Source organism: Populus nigra, chromosome 4 (genome assembly GCF_951802175.1).
Source record: "Populus nigra chromosome 4, ddPopNigr1.1, whole genome shotgun sequence".
Lineage (NCBI taxonomy): Eukaryota > Viridiplantae > Streptophyta > Magnoliopsida > Malpighiales > Salicaceae > Populus > Populus nigra.
In genome coordinates this window covers 21,167,281-21,183,540 of record NC_084855.1, presented here as the reverse complement: position 1 = coordinate 21,183,540, position 16,260 = coordinate 21,167,281, and the positions used below count along the sequence as shown (strand labels likewise).

Genomic DNA, 16,260 nt, shown 5'->3' with positions numbered 1-16,260 from the left:
TGTTGCCTAGGTTAACCACCGAGAAATTAAGGCTTTTAATTTGGGATCTGGCCAAAATTCAATTTAGTTCTTGATCTTTTGATTTCTTTTAATTGTATCTATAATTGTCATCTAACTTTTAATTTTGTGCAATTTTACCCTTGTCAAACTCAATTGTTAGCCCCAAAGTTCAATTTCTTTTTCAATTTAGTCCTTGGTCAATTTGTGCATTTTAACATAAAATTGATCAACAAACTTCCAATGTTCTTCAATAGGACCCAAATTAAACCCATGTCAATCACTAAAGCCCTTAATTAACAACCAAATTTTAATATTAATGCAATTAAACTTCTATTTTGACCAAATTAGGTTTTTTAAAAATTACAAAACCTCTAAACTTCAATTTCTTTCAATTAAAATCCAAATTAAACTCAAAAATCAAGTTTTCTTGTAATTAATCCCTCCATAAACTTAATTAAACCCTAAAAAATTCCAATGAAGCCCTTAAACAACCAATTTTGATTTTTCCTTCTCAAATTCATTTTTTCAATTCAAGAGGCCTTTACTTGTCCATATCGAACTACTAATTTTTCTAACCTTGTATATTTTGATCCTCTCTAACTAGTCTTTAGCAGTTTTCTCAGCGTTTTTCATGTTCTCTCTATTGATATTAGTAGAATAGTAGGGAAGAGATGAATTTGGACTAAATTAGAAAAACAACATTAATGAGTCCATGAATTATTTTATATATTTTTGTTCGTCCATCGACAGTTTTGCAAAGCCTTTTCGAACTTCTATTGACATAAAATTTTAACTTGATATATTACAATATGTCAGGAGGCTTAGCTCGATTCTACAGTCGTATTGAGAGATATGATTAATATCGTAAAACTAGATAATAGGTTATTTTACACCGAAATCTGAATTTGCGTACTATTTTATTTACTTTAATAATCATGATTTTTAAACTAATTCATTGAGGACTCTCCATAATTGTCATGAAATCTTCCTCGGATTTTTCACCACTTTCAGTTAAAATTGTGCGATTGTACACCGAGCTTATACATGTGATTAACGTTTTTCGCGTGTAAAAACCATAAATTATTTTATTTAAAATTATATTATTATTATTATTATTATTATTATTGTATAACTATTTTCACCCTAATTTATAAAAAATTTCCTTTACATAATTATTTTACGATTGAGGAATTTATGTAATTCATCATTGAGTTAACATTTTGCATACCGATTTATTATTTTATCTCATCCAAAATTTAATGAGATGTCATCCCGAATCACAATAATTTTCTTTCTAATTTATCATTTTTTTAATTAAACATTATCCTATTTAACATTGATTTATTAATTTTTTATTGAGGGGTTTACACTTTTTTTTGAAACCATAATAACTATATAAAAAATAAATATAAACAAATTATCCACGTCAAATCTCCACATAATATTAATGGTTACCAATTAAATAATCTCAACTCAATATGGTTCTGACACATAACATTAAACAATTAAATACCAGTGATGTTCTATAAAGAGTACCTAGTGCATAATTATCAGTGTTGGCCTAATCATCTGTTTCCAATGATGTTTTTCCCAAAGCGATAGCATTTTGGTACAATGATCCTTATTTGAAGTTTGTCATTGATCATTTGAAAAGTAATCCTTCTTCAGAATCTAAGCATGTTGGGTTTAATGATCAATAACCCAGAAAAGGAAAGCTTGTGGCAGGACATGATGATGATCTTTAGAAGAATCTAATTTCATTATTTCATGGTGCTGATGGGGGAGGTAATACTAAGAAACTAGCTTCAGTTTCATATCGGAAAGTTCTCTCCACAAACAACATGGACATGATTATAACTTTCTTATGGAAAGAGAGTGGTTTTTGTCGTGGTTCATTGTTTAATAAAGTATGCTCATTTTGCTGCATTAACTCATCCCTAAACTGCTATTATAGATGCTTAAACTTTCATGGATTCTGTGGTTAAAGTTCATGGGTTGCCCAGTAATTTTGTGTCTGATAAGGATCCGATTTTGATGTGTAAATTTGGGCGAGAGTTATTTGCTTTGCAAGGAGTTCCTTTGCACTTTTCCACTGCTAAATTGATAATCTGAGGTGGTAAACCAGTGCCGGCGAACTTATCTCAGGTGCATGACTTCATCAGCACCTAAGAATTGGCGAGTGGCTTCCTCTTGCCGTGTGCTGGTATAATACCAATAGTCATTTCACAACTAAAGATGTCTCCTTTTGTGGTATTATATGGGTAAACTCCTCATTGCTTTCTCCTTACTTTCCAGGAGATTCACAAGTTGAGGCAACAAACCAATTATTACAAGAAAAATAAGTTTTTCTGAGCATTCTTAAAGTATCAGAGCAAGCACAACCTCGTGATAAGAATTTGGTTGATAAGCACCAAACTGCAGGGTTTTTCAAATTGGTGATTGGGTCTTTTTAGATCTCCAAGCTTTTCTCCGAGGGTCAATAGCTCGTTCGAAGCAATCAGAAGTTATCTCTCGCTTCCATGATCCATTCATATCTGAAACATTGCAAATATATCATGAATCCTAGGAGGTGGGAAAGAATAAGAAAATAAAAATTCTGTTAGAACAAGAGACGAGAAAAAGGAAACTCTATTCACTCCTCGCTCCACTACAGGTGAGGCTGAGGTATACCGGTAGTGGTTACCGCGAGAGCAAATTCTAATGAGAACATTTCTTCCGAACAAACCCCGACTTCAGTTATTCTACACAGCTCGGGGAGAAAAACTTTTTAACTCCCAAGCAGGCATCAATAATGGTCTGCCATCTATGAGTCTTCTCACGATAGGTATAACAACAGCCTGGAAGTGATATTTCAAATGGTGGAAAACTGCTTTTCTCCTGCCAGAGCCTTCCCGGTGTATAACAACTTCCAGAACTTGAAAATAAAAGTTTAAGAGTTCTGAAACCAAGTTCATTCGATTATGGATGGGGTATTTCATGGGGTGGAAGACTGCTTTTATCTTGTAGCCACCCCACCAACAGAATTGCCCAAACCCCATCCACATACTTACAACTGCAAATGGTTTTTACCTACTTTACAATCAAGGATGTCAGATATAACATTCCCTGTTGACGCCCTCAACAACTGCAACAAATAACACATGGAGAAGTGAAGCGGGAGAGAGCAAGCAAAGAATGAGGAGCCATGTCCCAACAAACCAAACATTGCAAATCCAAATCCTACTAAGATAGTTTAGTCACTGTCAAAGCTCTTAATGAGAGCTCATTTAGCAAAACAAGACTAGCATAAATATGTCCATTAACAACAATCCCAAGACCCCACTACCACCTACATCCACCAGTAGATTAGCTTTCCATCAAGCATAATCACTTGTTTTCACAGCACCACCAGTTTGGTGCAACATAGCATCAATCTCATCCCCATCCTCCATGTCCAGCTGCAGAAACAAGAAAAATTGAAGGCAATATATGCATTAACTAAATGTCTATAATCCATGTATTTATATCTATGAATGTGCAACTGTGTGCAAGAAAGATACCTCATCAGGAGTTTGCTCTCCACGAAGACGACGACCATCAAACAAGAAGGCAATTGAGTTTATCTCAACAGATTGGCGATCACAATAGGCATTCATCAGCTTCTTCAACTGCGTGCTTCTTTTGATCCTAAAAAGGACGTCATTTCCATCCTATAAAAAATGTAAAAAATGGGTGTTTAATCAGCATATTCTCTAAAATAGGAGTCTTACAACAAGAGTATAAATTACAATCTCTTAACCCATCAAAATAAGAGTAAGCATGGACTACCCCACAATAAAAATTCAATTAAAATGCAACTTGAAACTTGTAATTTCAATGATTTAAATATTCAATAATAAAATTTCGAAATCTATAACAATAATCACGATTCAAAGGTGCAACAATCAAGAAACACAAGGTAATTAACTGCTAAAAGTTGTTCCACTCATCTTTGAAGCAGCATAGATTCTCTCACGCACAACTGCTTCTAAACAAGACACCAAATTGATGTTCCCATAAAGACTAGTTGCACCACAAGTGAACAAATCCTCACCACGCCCTTTCATCAGGATTTTTTCCTGAACACAACCATTTAGAATCCAGAACTAAAAAATATGATAAAGAAGAGTTTTTTAACTATTACCTAGCAGGCCTAACTCAAAAAATAAAAGTCTCGCTCAAATTTTAAAAAGCACTATAATTCCCAAAACACAACTACTCAATTGGTGAAGCATTATTTGTAGCATACTAATAGAGAATACCCACACTCCCATATGAATTTTGCATTAGCATAACGTCCCAAAAAGCAATGATAAAAAAAAAAAACCCAAATCTAACAGTTTGTAAACCAAAACAAAAACATTAAAAGAGAAAAACCAAATCCAAAAATATATAAGGATGAAACAGAAACAAAAACCCACAACAAAGTAAGAAGACATAATCAAAAGAAAGAAAAACAGACCCGGCCCTTCACTTTGAGGTTGATGTGAGCAGACTGATCGTTGGGCTTCTTATCTTCCTCTTGTGGCTAACCTGTCGCCTCAGACATTTTTATCTCCTCTTACTCTCTTCTTTCTTTCTCTTCGAGTAGGAGAAAACAACAAATGAGGGTTCTTCTCTTTACCTTTTTTTTGTGTTGTTATATTCCTTCTCTACCTTTTTTCTGCTACCGAATCACCGACGACTTTCTCTGAAACTCGGTTAATATTCCTAGAGTACGTGTTGAAATCTGATTAGTTTTATTGGTAGACAGAACTGCCTAGTCCTGAACATACCCTACAATTTTGGATAAAATGAGCACTAATTCAATACAATATTAAATGTATTTTCTAAAATAATATTTAAAAAATTGTTAAATTGTTGATCTCTTTTGTTTAGATAGTATTTGATTTGGAGCTGATTTTGGTTTTTTTTTTGTGTGGCCACATAAAAAAACATGTATTTTTAGTTTTTGGAGGTGTGATTTATAATTTAAAATAGTTGCACTTTTGAAAAAAAATCACCACACATCCAAACCAAACACACATTAATATGTTCAAGGATAAACTTTGAATGTTTGGAAAGTGAATGATTATATGTTTATATCAGTATTTTATTTCTAGAAATTGAAAAAATAGAGGATTGATGGTAAAAGTCTTAGTTACTGCAAATCAATATTTATTTAGAGTTTAAAGGCTCTTTGATAATTAAATCTTTTGACTTTATAGTAAGAGATTATAATAAATGAGGAGAAGAGCATTAAACTCTAAGAACAAGAATGTTTGTTCTTAGTTTTTTTGTGTAACAAATGCTTTGAGAATGTATAATAAAAAAATAAAGATTACGAATCATTTACCTGAGTGGTTTGAAAGGTATTTTGAACCTTATTTTTTGCTCAAGGGGTCAAATTTCTTTTTCTCTTAAATATCTTAATAAAGAAAAAAATCATTTACATCAACATTAATGATGATGGAAATGTCTTCTTACACAATGTTAATGTTGATGAGAATTACCCTTACACATCATTCATGTTGATGGTCAAACAATAGAGCTATAAAAGAATTTTATATCTTATTTCTTACGTAACATTAATATTGATGGGAATAGCCTTTTTGTAGCATTATTGTCAATTGTCAGACCTACATGTGTTTGGTCTTAGCATGTAGTCGAATCTAATAAACATGTGTTTGACAGTTTGTCAGACTCACGTGCATTTGACCTTAGTTTGTAGCCATGCTCGAGGGATTTAGGTCTGGTATTTTGTCAAATTTACATGGGCTTGAGCTTAGCACGTAACCAAACCCAATGGAGTTAGGTCTTACATCTTGCTAGACTCATATTTATTTGGACTTAACATATAGTTGAGCCCAAGGGACGTTAGTCTAGTGTTTTTTCAAACCCATGTGTATTTGAGCTTGGTGTGTAGTCGAGCCCGAAAGATTTGGGTCTAACGTCTTACCAGATCCATATACGTTTGGGCTCAATATATAACCAAACCCAAGGGGAGTTATGGTCTAACACTTTGTCAAACTTGTAATAGTTTAGACTCAACATGTAGTCAAACCTAAAGAGTTGTGTTAGGCATGGAAATAAAACTAGACTTGCATCATCTAGGCTTGGTATTCTGTCAAGCTTATACATATTGGGTGATCACCTCACCTTTAGCCCTTGTATTCATGGGACTCTTAGGCAAATGAGTTGTGTATAAAATATGTTAATCCATCGTAATCCCTTATATCTTTGTATATTCAATACGCAAGGATTTTGAAAGGTTATATTTAATGAAAGACTTTTTATCTTCCCCGTGAGATTTATTTATCCCACGTAGAACTATTAGGATCCTTGTGGCCAGATCGCTCATCCTTATTGGAAGAGGTCCCTTGGAAAATAAAATGGCAGCTTGTAATTAACGCAGTAATTAAATGGATTTCTAGAGATCTTAGATGACGTGACATATCATTTATCCAACCGTGAGAGTGAAATTCTTTATAACCCAAGTTGTTTATCTTTTATTTCTTTTGCTTTCTCTTTTAGTGATCTCTATAAAAATAGATTTGAAGATTTCTTAAGCAAGCTCTACCCTTTTCTGATAAGAAACTGTCATTCTCGGTACTTCCATTTAATAATTTCCTCTTCTTCTAAACAAAACCAAATGGACATTCATAGAGTCAGACATGACCCTAAGAGTAAAGACATCACTTCCTTTAGCGATGGGTTTAGGTTTCAGCCAAGAATTGGAGGAAAAGACGAGGGATAGAGGCCCACAGGTCCATCAGATTAGGTCCCAAGACTGAAGGAGGTGGAACTTCAACGTCCACCTCTAGTAGGGGAGAAGATAGTTCTTATCGCTAGAAATGGCCTTCCCCTAATGCTTTAAGGAAGCCCCAAGTAATAAAAGGCTACCCCTAACCCTTAAGGATGATGCTCTTAGTATTTTGGGCACTAAAGAGGTGGATTTTACCAATGGTCGATAACCTAGAGAGTATATGGCTCAATTTCCCTTTAAGGTTGAAAGGATTAATCAAAAGACCTTGAACTTCATACAAGGACATTACAAGATTATAGTCCTCTTATGCATGTACAAATTAGGGTACTTCTTCCTTCTTTAAGGGTTTGTCAGAGACATCTTTAGGTAATATATAGATTAGACCCAAGCCAATTGCACCATGATAGATGGGTGATCTTGTTAAATTTTGACAAATTTATTAGGCTTGTTGGTATCGAGCCTCCAATAAACCTTTTTAGGACTTGTTACCAATTAGTTGCAGGCTTTGATGGTGGTAATGATTTTCGAGTTTGTGTAAGGAAAGTAAAGACTGGTAATGAAGAGGTTATCGTGTTATTAGTGGACTGAGGAGAAGTCTGTAGAGGGAAGGTTGGGTTATGTTAGGTGGAGATGAGGATGGAGGTTTATGAGAGGAAGGTTGAATTTTAAGGTTTTGTGATGTTTAAGTTGAAGATTGTTTATGTTGCAATGCAACTGAGTTGGTTTGAGTGGAAGAAAATGGACGATGATGGTGGACCTTGATATTAGTGGTTGTTTATGGTAGTTATAGAGGTGTTATGGTGGGACACTGGGGATGATTTGGTTTGTTGGCCTAGAGGGAGATGATTAATGGTCTCGGGTTAAAAGGTATGTCGACAATGATAAAGATAGTGGTTTTGGTCTATTTCTATGGTGGTTTGGAAGTCTCGGGTAAAAGGGTTCTTTTAGTTTGAGATAAGGATGGAGATGAAGGAGGCTATAATGGTTGTGTGGGCTAGTGGTGTTTTCTGGTGCTCCGGACAATAGTCTTTCCCTTTAGTCTGTTCCTTTAATGTTGTTTCTTTGTTTTTTTTCCCAACTGCAAGTTCTTTCGAGTGGTTTTTTCTTTGGTTCTATATTTTTGAGAGGTTGATTGCTTTATTGATGAGAGAGCATGCTAGTGATAGTAAATAAGTTACTGAGTTATTATAGTGTGGGTTTTGGATTGGTGGTCAGTAAGGGTTGCTTTGGTGTTGTGGAGATGATGGTTCAAGTTTGGTTCGAAGAAGAAGATGAAAGTTATTGAATCAAGGGTTGGATAAGGGGTAGATTATGAATTGTGTTTGGTTTGATTTTGGTGGGGGATTGATGGTGGTGTAAGGTTGGGCAATGATGGTGTTAAAGGAAGATTCAGGGGTGGTTATGTCTCTTTTCTAGTATATGAATAAAAACTGAAAAAAAAATTACAGTGTTAGTGCCTCCTTTCATGTTTTGTTTGTTGCCTCTGTTAGTTCTTAAGGAGAGGAAATGCTGGAAGTTTAGGATTTGAATGCTGGGAATTTGGGATTTTATTTGTTGGAATATAAGAGCTGAAAATATAGGATTGAAGAGTTGAGTTTAATTGCTAGGATCTTTGGTTTAGTTCCTCAAGAAGCTGGTTATAATTGAGAGATTGCAATCTTTAGATTAAATGTATATAATTAATTTGAGACTAAATTAAATTAAATCATTTTAATTGGACTTAATTGGATTGAAATCGATGAATCAATTGGACCAAATTGAATTAAATAGATTGAATTGGACTAGATTGAAATAAATAGGACTAAAACGAAGTTATAAAAATAGCTAATTGGTCTTTGGAATATTTCTTCCTTCTCATTACATTCCTTGGATGTTTTTTGGATTTTTCTAATTTTATTCAAATAGTGTTAAATTCAAGGTTGTCAAAAACACATTTTTAACATGATATGAAAAATACAATACAAACTCAGATCGTAAAAACAGGTCATAAAATCGTAAAATCATAAAGAATTTTTTTTATACATAGTTTAAGCACCTTAAAACACACATGATTCAAATAAAAATTCAAACATAGTTTAAGTAACTTAAAAATACAATAAATACAATTATTGATTTTCATAAATTTTCATTCACCAACAATTCACATACTTAAACAAAAGCATTGACATATGTTTTTAGCAACGTTGCCACCTCCTCTATAATTCATAAAAATGACAAATAATTGCATTGAACATGCCGAATGAGATAAACCCAAACTATGAAAAATTCTAAGTGAAATTTGATCGGGTTCTTTTATTTCTTTCCATCTATAACTTTCATTCTTTCATTTTCTATCTTTGTCATTAATATATATCTTGTTTAATGCTTACATAGTTCACCTTACCTCTATTAGGGCGTTTCAATACATTTATCACTTGTGAAAAAAAACTCTAGGTAAAAAACCACAAACTTCATATACTTAGAAAAATAAAGAAAATAAAACATGTAATGAATCTAAATAGAAACAATAACTTCTAAAAGATCCTGATTTTATGTAGGATTTTGTCAATTATGGAAAACATAGCAATCTAATGTATGGTATCATATGGCTACAGAACATAGATATGTTTATGTTAACTATTAACCAAAAGGTTTTTGAATGATTGAATTGAAGTATGTAAGAGCAATTAAAAGGTAATAATTGAGCAAGATGTGAAATTATTATTCCTCTCCAGTCTAAGATATATATGCAAGACCCAAGAAAGAAAGAACATTAGAAAGAAAAGCAACACCTAAGAAGTGAAGGAACCAAAATTAGCTTGCTCGGGGAAAGTAGAAATAAAAGTATGAAGGGGAATAAAAGGATCAGCTTGCTATAGGTGGCTTTCTGGAAAAGAAGGATACATATGCTCTGATTTTGGGTTGTTTTATATGGGTGGTTGTTACCTTGTTGGTTATGAAACCGATGGAGAATGGAGAGAAAAAGAAGGATGAATATGCTTTGTGTCTGTGGTTAAAGTTAATTGGTGATAAAATGACAAATTTTATTTTCCAATTGAAAACGTAAACACGGAAGAAAAATCATGATTTTGCTCGATCTGAAACGATTTTACCGAGTAAAAACTATTTTAGAATGATTTTGATGGTTATCTAGTTTTATACCGAGTTGACTTGTAGAATCGTACGATTTTATGAGTCAACTCGTAATTTTAACAACATTGGTTAAATTTTGAATTCTTTCTCAATTTAATCTCTAAATCAAATCTTTTTAATTTAGTCTTGTTTGTCAAATTCTTACAGTTTCAATCCAATTTATCCTAATTTTTTTTCTTTTCAATTGCATCCTTAATTGAATCAATTAAGATCTAATCTCCAAATATAAACACTTGTTGTAAATTCATTTTTGGTTTTTAAAATTATGTAATTTTGACCAAACTAACTCTCAATTTTTATCTTCTTCTTCAATTAAGCACTTTATTGATTTATAACTTGACTATTTGTTTCAAAACCATCATTAAATTTCAAATTGCTCTCACTTATAGCCAAATTAAATCAATTTAAGCATTTTTTTTCTCAATTTCTATTCAATTTTAACCTTTAACTGTGATAAAAAAAATTCTAAAACTTTATTTTCGCTTATGATGCTCAATTATTGGTCCAATTTCAACTCCAACTATATGTTTTTTTTATAGTTTTTTTGTATTGTTTTTTTGCATTTTTGTATGATTTTCAAGATTTTTTTACACACCAAAAGTAAATAAAAATAATGAAATGATTATAAGTAACTAAATTTATTGAAAAGATATATTTTTGGTTTCTTTTCTAATTTTTGAAATATTTATAAAAATAAAAGTAAAACATTAGGTTAGAACACCTCTCTTCTGCTTGATATCATGACCATTATTATAGTTTCTCTTTATTAAAAAGAAAAAAAAAATAAAGAATGTGTATCATGATTCATTTACAAAATTACTTAATTGATCAACAAATGTATAATATTGTTTCATTAGTAAGAAATCATGTATTCTGAAAAACAAGTTGATAAAAATATTGTCATTTCAATTCAAGTAATTGAAAGCAAGGTTGTCAATTTTGTTTTGGTAAGTGTTTTGTTTTTTAATAATTCAAATTCAATATAAATTAATTATAAATTATGCAATACAAACACAATGCCAACACAAATATAATTTCAAAATTTAAAATATTTCTAAATTATCAAGATTAAATAGATCTTTAACTTAAAGTAATTTAATTTAAATAAAATATCAAAATATTATGAAAGTAAAATATTTTAACACAAATATTTTAAATATAAAGTTGGGTTAATGTTATCAAGGTTAATGGAATCTAAAGCATCCTTTATTTTACTCAAATTCCTACAAAGTATAAACATAAAAAAAAATAACATGAATATAAACCATATATATTAGTGATAAATCTAATTTTAAAAAATTAATATCATTGTTAATGAAAATAGTAATAATAATTTTCAATATTATTATTAATATCATTGTTATTGAAAATAGTAATGAAAAAGAGCTTTTTATACTTGAGTGGTTTAATTAATTAAATTGAACAAGGTTCAATTTGATTCAATGTCTTTTCAAGAGCAGAACGGAACATATGAAATGAAACCGGAACGTTCTGGTCAAAATTTAGCTGAAAAATCCGGAACGGACCAAGATTTAAAATGAGATGAAAATTGTTCCATTTTGTTTCGTTTTTTGAATTGGTATGAAATATTTTGGTCATTCCGGGCGAAACGGAACAGAATTGACAACCTTGATTGAAAGTGAGACTAATTACATGGTCACAGGAAATCTAATGCCCAATCCTTAAGGCTAATTGATCACTTTATTAAAATTTTGGTTTTGGTCTGTTTGGAATTGTGGTTATGGTTCAAAGTGCTTTTCACTTAAAAATGCATCAAAATGATATATTTTTTATTTTTTTAAAATTAATTTTGAGATCAACACATCAAAACGTTCTAAAAACATTAAAAAATTAATTTTTAGCCAAATAATTTTTTTGAATTTTTTGGAAACGCGTGTTGGACCGCGTTTCCAAACAGTCCCTAAGTCGTGGCACTACAACACGCAGTAGATATCGATTATAGGTTTTAAAGTGTGTTTAGGAACGTTGTATTTAATAATTTTTAAAGTTTTTTTAATTTATTAAAATGGTTTTTTAGAATTTTTTAATATTTCATATTAACTCATTAAAATTATTAAAAAATACTAAAAAATAATAATATAATTTTCATATTTTTCAAGCTAATTGCATTTTAAAAATACATCCAAACATAGTTTTCAACAAAAAAACAAGCATTGTTTTATTCATATAAGACCTTGATTGTTCCATGAAAACTAACTTTTTAAAAATAATTTTTCTTGTGTTTATTTATTATTAAAAAAATTAGTTATTGAAAAATGCTTTCTAGTAAAAAAAGTGGTTTGATTTATTGGAAAATGTTTTATTTTGGGCAGAAAATATTTTTTAGAAGTTGTGAAAAATTTAAAAATATTTTGTTATTTATTAATTATATCAAATTTGATTTTTAATATTTTGATTGTTATATATTTTATTTTCAATTTTATTCTTTATAATTTGATTAATTTGATTCTTATATCAACTTTGATCCTTATTTTTCTAATTATTATTTATTTTTTTTCTTATCTTTTTTTGAATTGAACATTTTTTCTATAGATATTATCTTTATTATTTTGATTACTATTTATTTTATTTAAAATAATTTATAAAATTTATTTTTTCTTCAATTTCATACTCTTTTAATTTTTTTATTTGTTAAATGTGGTCCATTTTCTTTTAATAAATTTGAAAAAAAATAAAAAATATATTTTTCAGCTTATTTGTTTAGACATGGCTAAATACTTGAAAATATTTTTTAATTTATTTTTTATTATACTATTTAAAATAATTTACTTTTCAGTAAATTATATCTCTTGAAATATATTTTCTAAAAAAAATATTTTCTAATAAATAAATAGTATCCAAGTATGTAATCGTTATTTACTGCAGAAGCATGGTGTTTGTTCCCGTTGAATATATGCTGCTATTTACACTGTGGAAAATAACCGTTATTTTGGGCAAAAGAAAAAAAAACAAACAGTGACACTGTCTACGGTCTGGATTTGATTGATCTTTGATGATCATCACACTTATTGGTACAGTTTCTTTTCACGTTCCAGTTAAGCACAGCTGTTACTTGTCCCAAACCCAACGTTAATCTTATTTTTACTGTTAGAAAAGTGTTTTTGTAAAATAATTTTTTTTATTTTTTTTAAAAATAAATTAAAGAAATAAAAAAATTATTTTTATATATTTTTAAATAAAAAATATTTTAAAATAAAACTATTACCATAGCAAATAATCGTAGATAATAACCTTAGGTCTGTGTTATTATATATTATAGACACATCTTTTTTTTTAGTTTTTCTGTTGATAAAGAAATAGAACGGTCGAGTTTCGGAGTGGGGGCCACGTGCTTAGTGGGGCCGACAGTGGCTGCATCTCTCTCTCTCTCTCTCAATTCTTTTCCTTTTGCCTTTTGGTCTTGTCATTTGGCTGAAAATAGGGACCCACCACACCATCTCGGTCTCCTAAACGCACCCTACTCTTCTTCCCTTTTATACTCCCCTGCCAAACCCTCACTGTCCCTCGTACTCCTACTGCACCACTCACCATTCCCTTTCAACATCCCTCTCTCGCTCTGCTTCCCGAAGAACCAGAGAGCATGGAGCCCTACTTCCTATCTTCCTTCCTCTTACTTGTTTGCATTTTCACATCTGCAGGTATGGAATAACTCACTGTGTAACTAGTTCAAACTACGTGTTTGCAGGTATTATTATTGTTGACAAATGTGGTGTTCATTTTGCAGATGCGGGATCTATCGGGGTGAACTATGGGAGAATAGCAAACAACCTGCCAGCGGCTGCGAAAGTGGTGCAGCTGGTTAAATCTCAAGGTTTAGAGCGGATAAAGGTTTACGACACCGACCCTGTTGTGCTCAAAGCCTTATCTGGTTGCGGTATTAAAGTCACTGTTGATTTACCAAATGGGCTTCTCTACTCAGCTGCCAAAAACCCTTCCTTTGCCCGAACTTGGGTTCAGAAAAACGTCGTCGCTTACCACCCCTCCACGCAAATCGAAGCCATTGCCGTTGGAAATGAAGTTTTCGTTGACCCACACAACACCACCAAGTTTCTCATTCCAGCCATGAGAAATATCCATCAAGCCTTGGTCAAGTTTAACCTCCATTCCTCTATTAAGGTCTCTTCTCCTGTAGCTTTAAGCGCTCTCCAATCCTCTTACCCATCTTCAGCTGGGTCATTCCGACCCGAGTTAATCGAACCCGTATTCAAGCCCATGTTGGACTTCCTCCGCCAAACCGGGTCTTACCTCATGGTCAATGCCTATCCTTTCTTCGCTTACGAGTCCAACTCTGATGTCATTTCACTAGATTACGCTTTGCTTAGAGAAAACCCGGGTGTTGTGGATTCCGGGAACGGGTTAAGGTACTTTAGTCTCTTTGATGCCCAAATAGACGCCGTTTTTGCCGCGTTGTCCGCTTTGAAGTACGATGACATAAAAATAGTTGTTACCGAGACAGGGTGGCCATCTAAAGGCGACGAGAATGAGATTGGTAGTGGCGTGGAAAATGCTGCTGCATACAACGGCAATCTCGTCCGTAGGATCCTCACTGGTGGCGGAACCCCCTTAAGACCACAGGCTGACCTGACTGTTTACCTCTTCGCCCTCTTCAACGAAAACGAAAAGGATGGGCCCACATCAGAGAGAAATTATGGGCTTTTTTACCCCGACGAGCAAAAGGTTTATGATATCCCATTTACTTTGGAGGGGCTCAAGAGTTACAAGGATAGCAACCGGTCCTCGGACACCGGAAGTCATCAAGTTGCTGCTCCGGTCAATGGAGGCGTGTCCAAGAGTACTACAGGGAAAACGTGGTGCGTCGCAAACCCTGAAGCGGGAAAACAGAAGCTACAGGCGGGTCTAGACTTTGCATGTGGCGAGGGAGGTGCTGATTGCCGTTCGATCCAGCCTGGTGCAACGTGTTATGATCCTAACACGCTCGTGGCCCACTCATCGTTCGCGTTCAACAGTTATTACCAGAAACAAGGACGTGGAATGGGTGACTGTTATTTTGGAGGAGCAGCTTATGTTGTTACTCAAGAACCAAGTACGCATTTTATTTTATAGCCCTTCTCTCTTTTAAATCTCGCTTATTTTTGTCCTTGCTTGCTAAATAGCGCATGATAAGCTTAATTTAGAAAGCTAGAGCACAAACTTGATAACATGCGCTGCTCGGGTGCGGGCGCGGGTGCGGGTGCGGGTGCGGGTGCGACCATTGTGTGAAAGCTAGTGCTGGTCCACAAGGTATGGACTGACGGAGCACGCCGGGTCAGAGAAAGGGTTAAAAAAAAGAAAAGAACCACGTGACTGGGGTCGTCATCGTACGGAGAATCTTTCTCCTGGTGACTTGTCGTGCATTAATTGGATGTCACATGGGCCTTGGAGAGGCAGCTTTGTTTTACCAGCTCTTACAGCATTGCGTTTTCCGTTACCAAGTTTAATTAATAGCTTTTGATGGTAAAATAGTCAAACGTGAAAGGGGACATTTTGTCACTTATTAAGATCAACTGGACTTTGCTTTTGTTTGTTCCTTGCTTTCTATTTCAGTATTTCTATACATATTCTAATAAAAATGAGTGTTCGTTGTTGCAGAGTTTGGGCAGTGCGAGTTTCCCACAGGATATTGAAGAGAATTCTGAAGCAAGGGTTTGGATTGACACCATTGAAGGCTAGTTTGACTGTAGTTGTTCTTTGTTTTTTTGGGGGGGTGGGGGGTTCACTGTATTTTATTCTGCAGAAGTTGGAGCTGGTAGACAATTTATTTTGAGTAGATTGTCTGTGTAATTATATAGTCCAAAATGTTCCTATCTTGCTTACTATTTATTGAAGGCTCATTGATGGCTTGTTTTTAACTCTTCCTGGCTCCTCAAATGGGGAATTTGCTGTTGTATTTAGAGAGGAAACAACAAATTGGGAAGGGATTATTACCTTTACTTCATCTAGCCAGCCAACTGGAGCAAATGCTGTGTGCAGAAGAAGCAAGCAACAACTGCAAGTTCTTGCAGTGCTAAAGTATTTGATCATGGAGGGCAGGGTACTGTTGAACGATGGTGAAATGTAATTATTGGTAATTCCTGCTTGGATAAGATAAAAATTTTAGGGCTACATAAACTTACATTGGATCGGTATATAAACCCTCTTCGATCGTGCAGTTAATCATAACATATTTTCATGCAGTAACGAATTGATCTTGCAAGAATAACACTTTCTTGTTTTTTATGAAATACTATCTTTTATCAAACACAATGTCCTCCGTGTATCATTTTTTTTTTTCATACATCGTATGGATTTGTTTACATGGTGAGGAGACGACTCAATTGGATAATAATACGAGAGCTCTACTTGGA

General features: G+C 33.1%; 2 protein-coding genes across 2 annotated transcripts; one reads left to right on the top strand and one right to left on the bottom strand.

Annotated features, from left to right (window-relative positions):
• Window positions 1-3,172: 3,172 nt before the first annotated feature.
• Window positions 3,173-5,965, bottom strand: LOC133691763 (small ubiquitin-related modifier 1-like). Its single transcript, XM_062112356.1, has 4 exons — window positions 5,957-5,965; window positions 3,999-4,097; window positions 3,540-3,689; window positions 3,173-3,437 (listed from the first exon to the last, which is right to left on the bottom strand). Exons 1-4 carry the CDS (start codon window positions 5,963-5,965, stop codon window positions 3,357-3,359), a joined length of 339 nt encoding a protein of 112 aa, XP_061968340.1. The 3' UTR covers window positions 3,173-3,356.
• Window positions 5,966-13,402: 7,437 nt separating this feature from the next.
• LOC133691115 (glucan endo-1,3-beta-glucosidase 12-like) lies at window positions 13,403-15,765 on the top strand. Its single transcript, XM_062111455.1, has 3 exons — window positions 13,403-13,554; window positions 13,641-14,960; window positions 15,506-15,765. The coding sequence occupies exons 1-3, from the start codon at window positions 13,497-13,499 to the stop codon at window positions 15,538-15,540; spliced, it is 1,413 nt and encodes a 470-aa protein (XP_061967439.1). The 5' UTR covers window positions 13,403-13,496; the 3' UTR covers window positions 15,541-15,765.
• The last annotated feature ends 495 nt before the right edge of the window (window positions 15,766-16,260 follow it).

Coding starts and splice junctions, on each gene's coding strand:
- LOC133691763 (XM_062112356.1), bottom strand. Junction 3,690..3,998: donor TGTCTTGTTTAGAAGCAGTT/GTGCGTGAGAGA, acceptor CATTTTTTATAG/GATGGAAATGACGTCCTTTT. Junction 3,438..3,539: donor GAGAGCAAACTCCTGATGAG/GTATCTTTCTTG, acceptor TTGTTTCTGCAG/CTGGACATGGAGGATGGGGA.
- LOC133691115 (XM_062111455.1), top strand. CDS start 13,497: ATGGAGCCCTACTTCCTATCTTCCTTCCTCTTACTTGTTTGCATTTTC. Junction 13,555..13,640: donor TTGCATTTTCACATCTGCAG/GTATGGAATAAC, acceptor TTCATTTTGCAG/ATGCGGGATCTATCGGGGTG. Junction 14,961..15,505: donor TGTTGTTACTCAAGAACCAA/GTACGCATTTTA, acceptor TCGTTGTTGCAG/AGTTTGGGCAGTGCGAGTTT.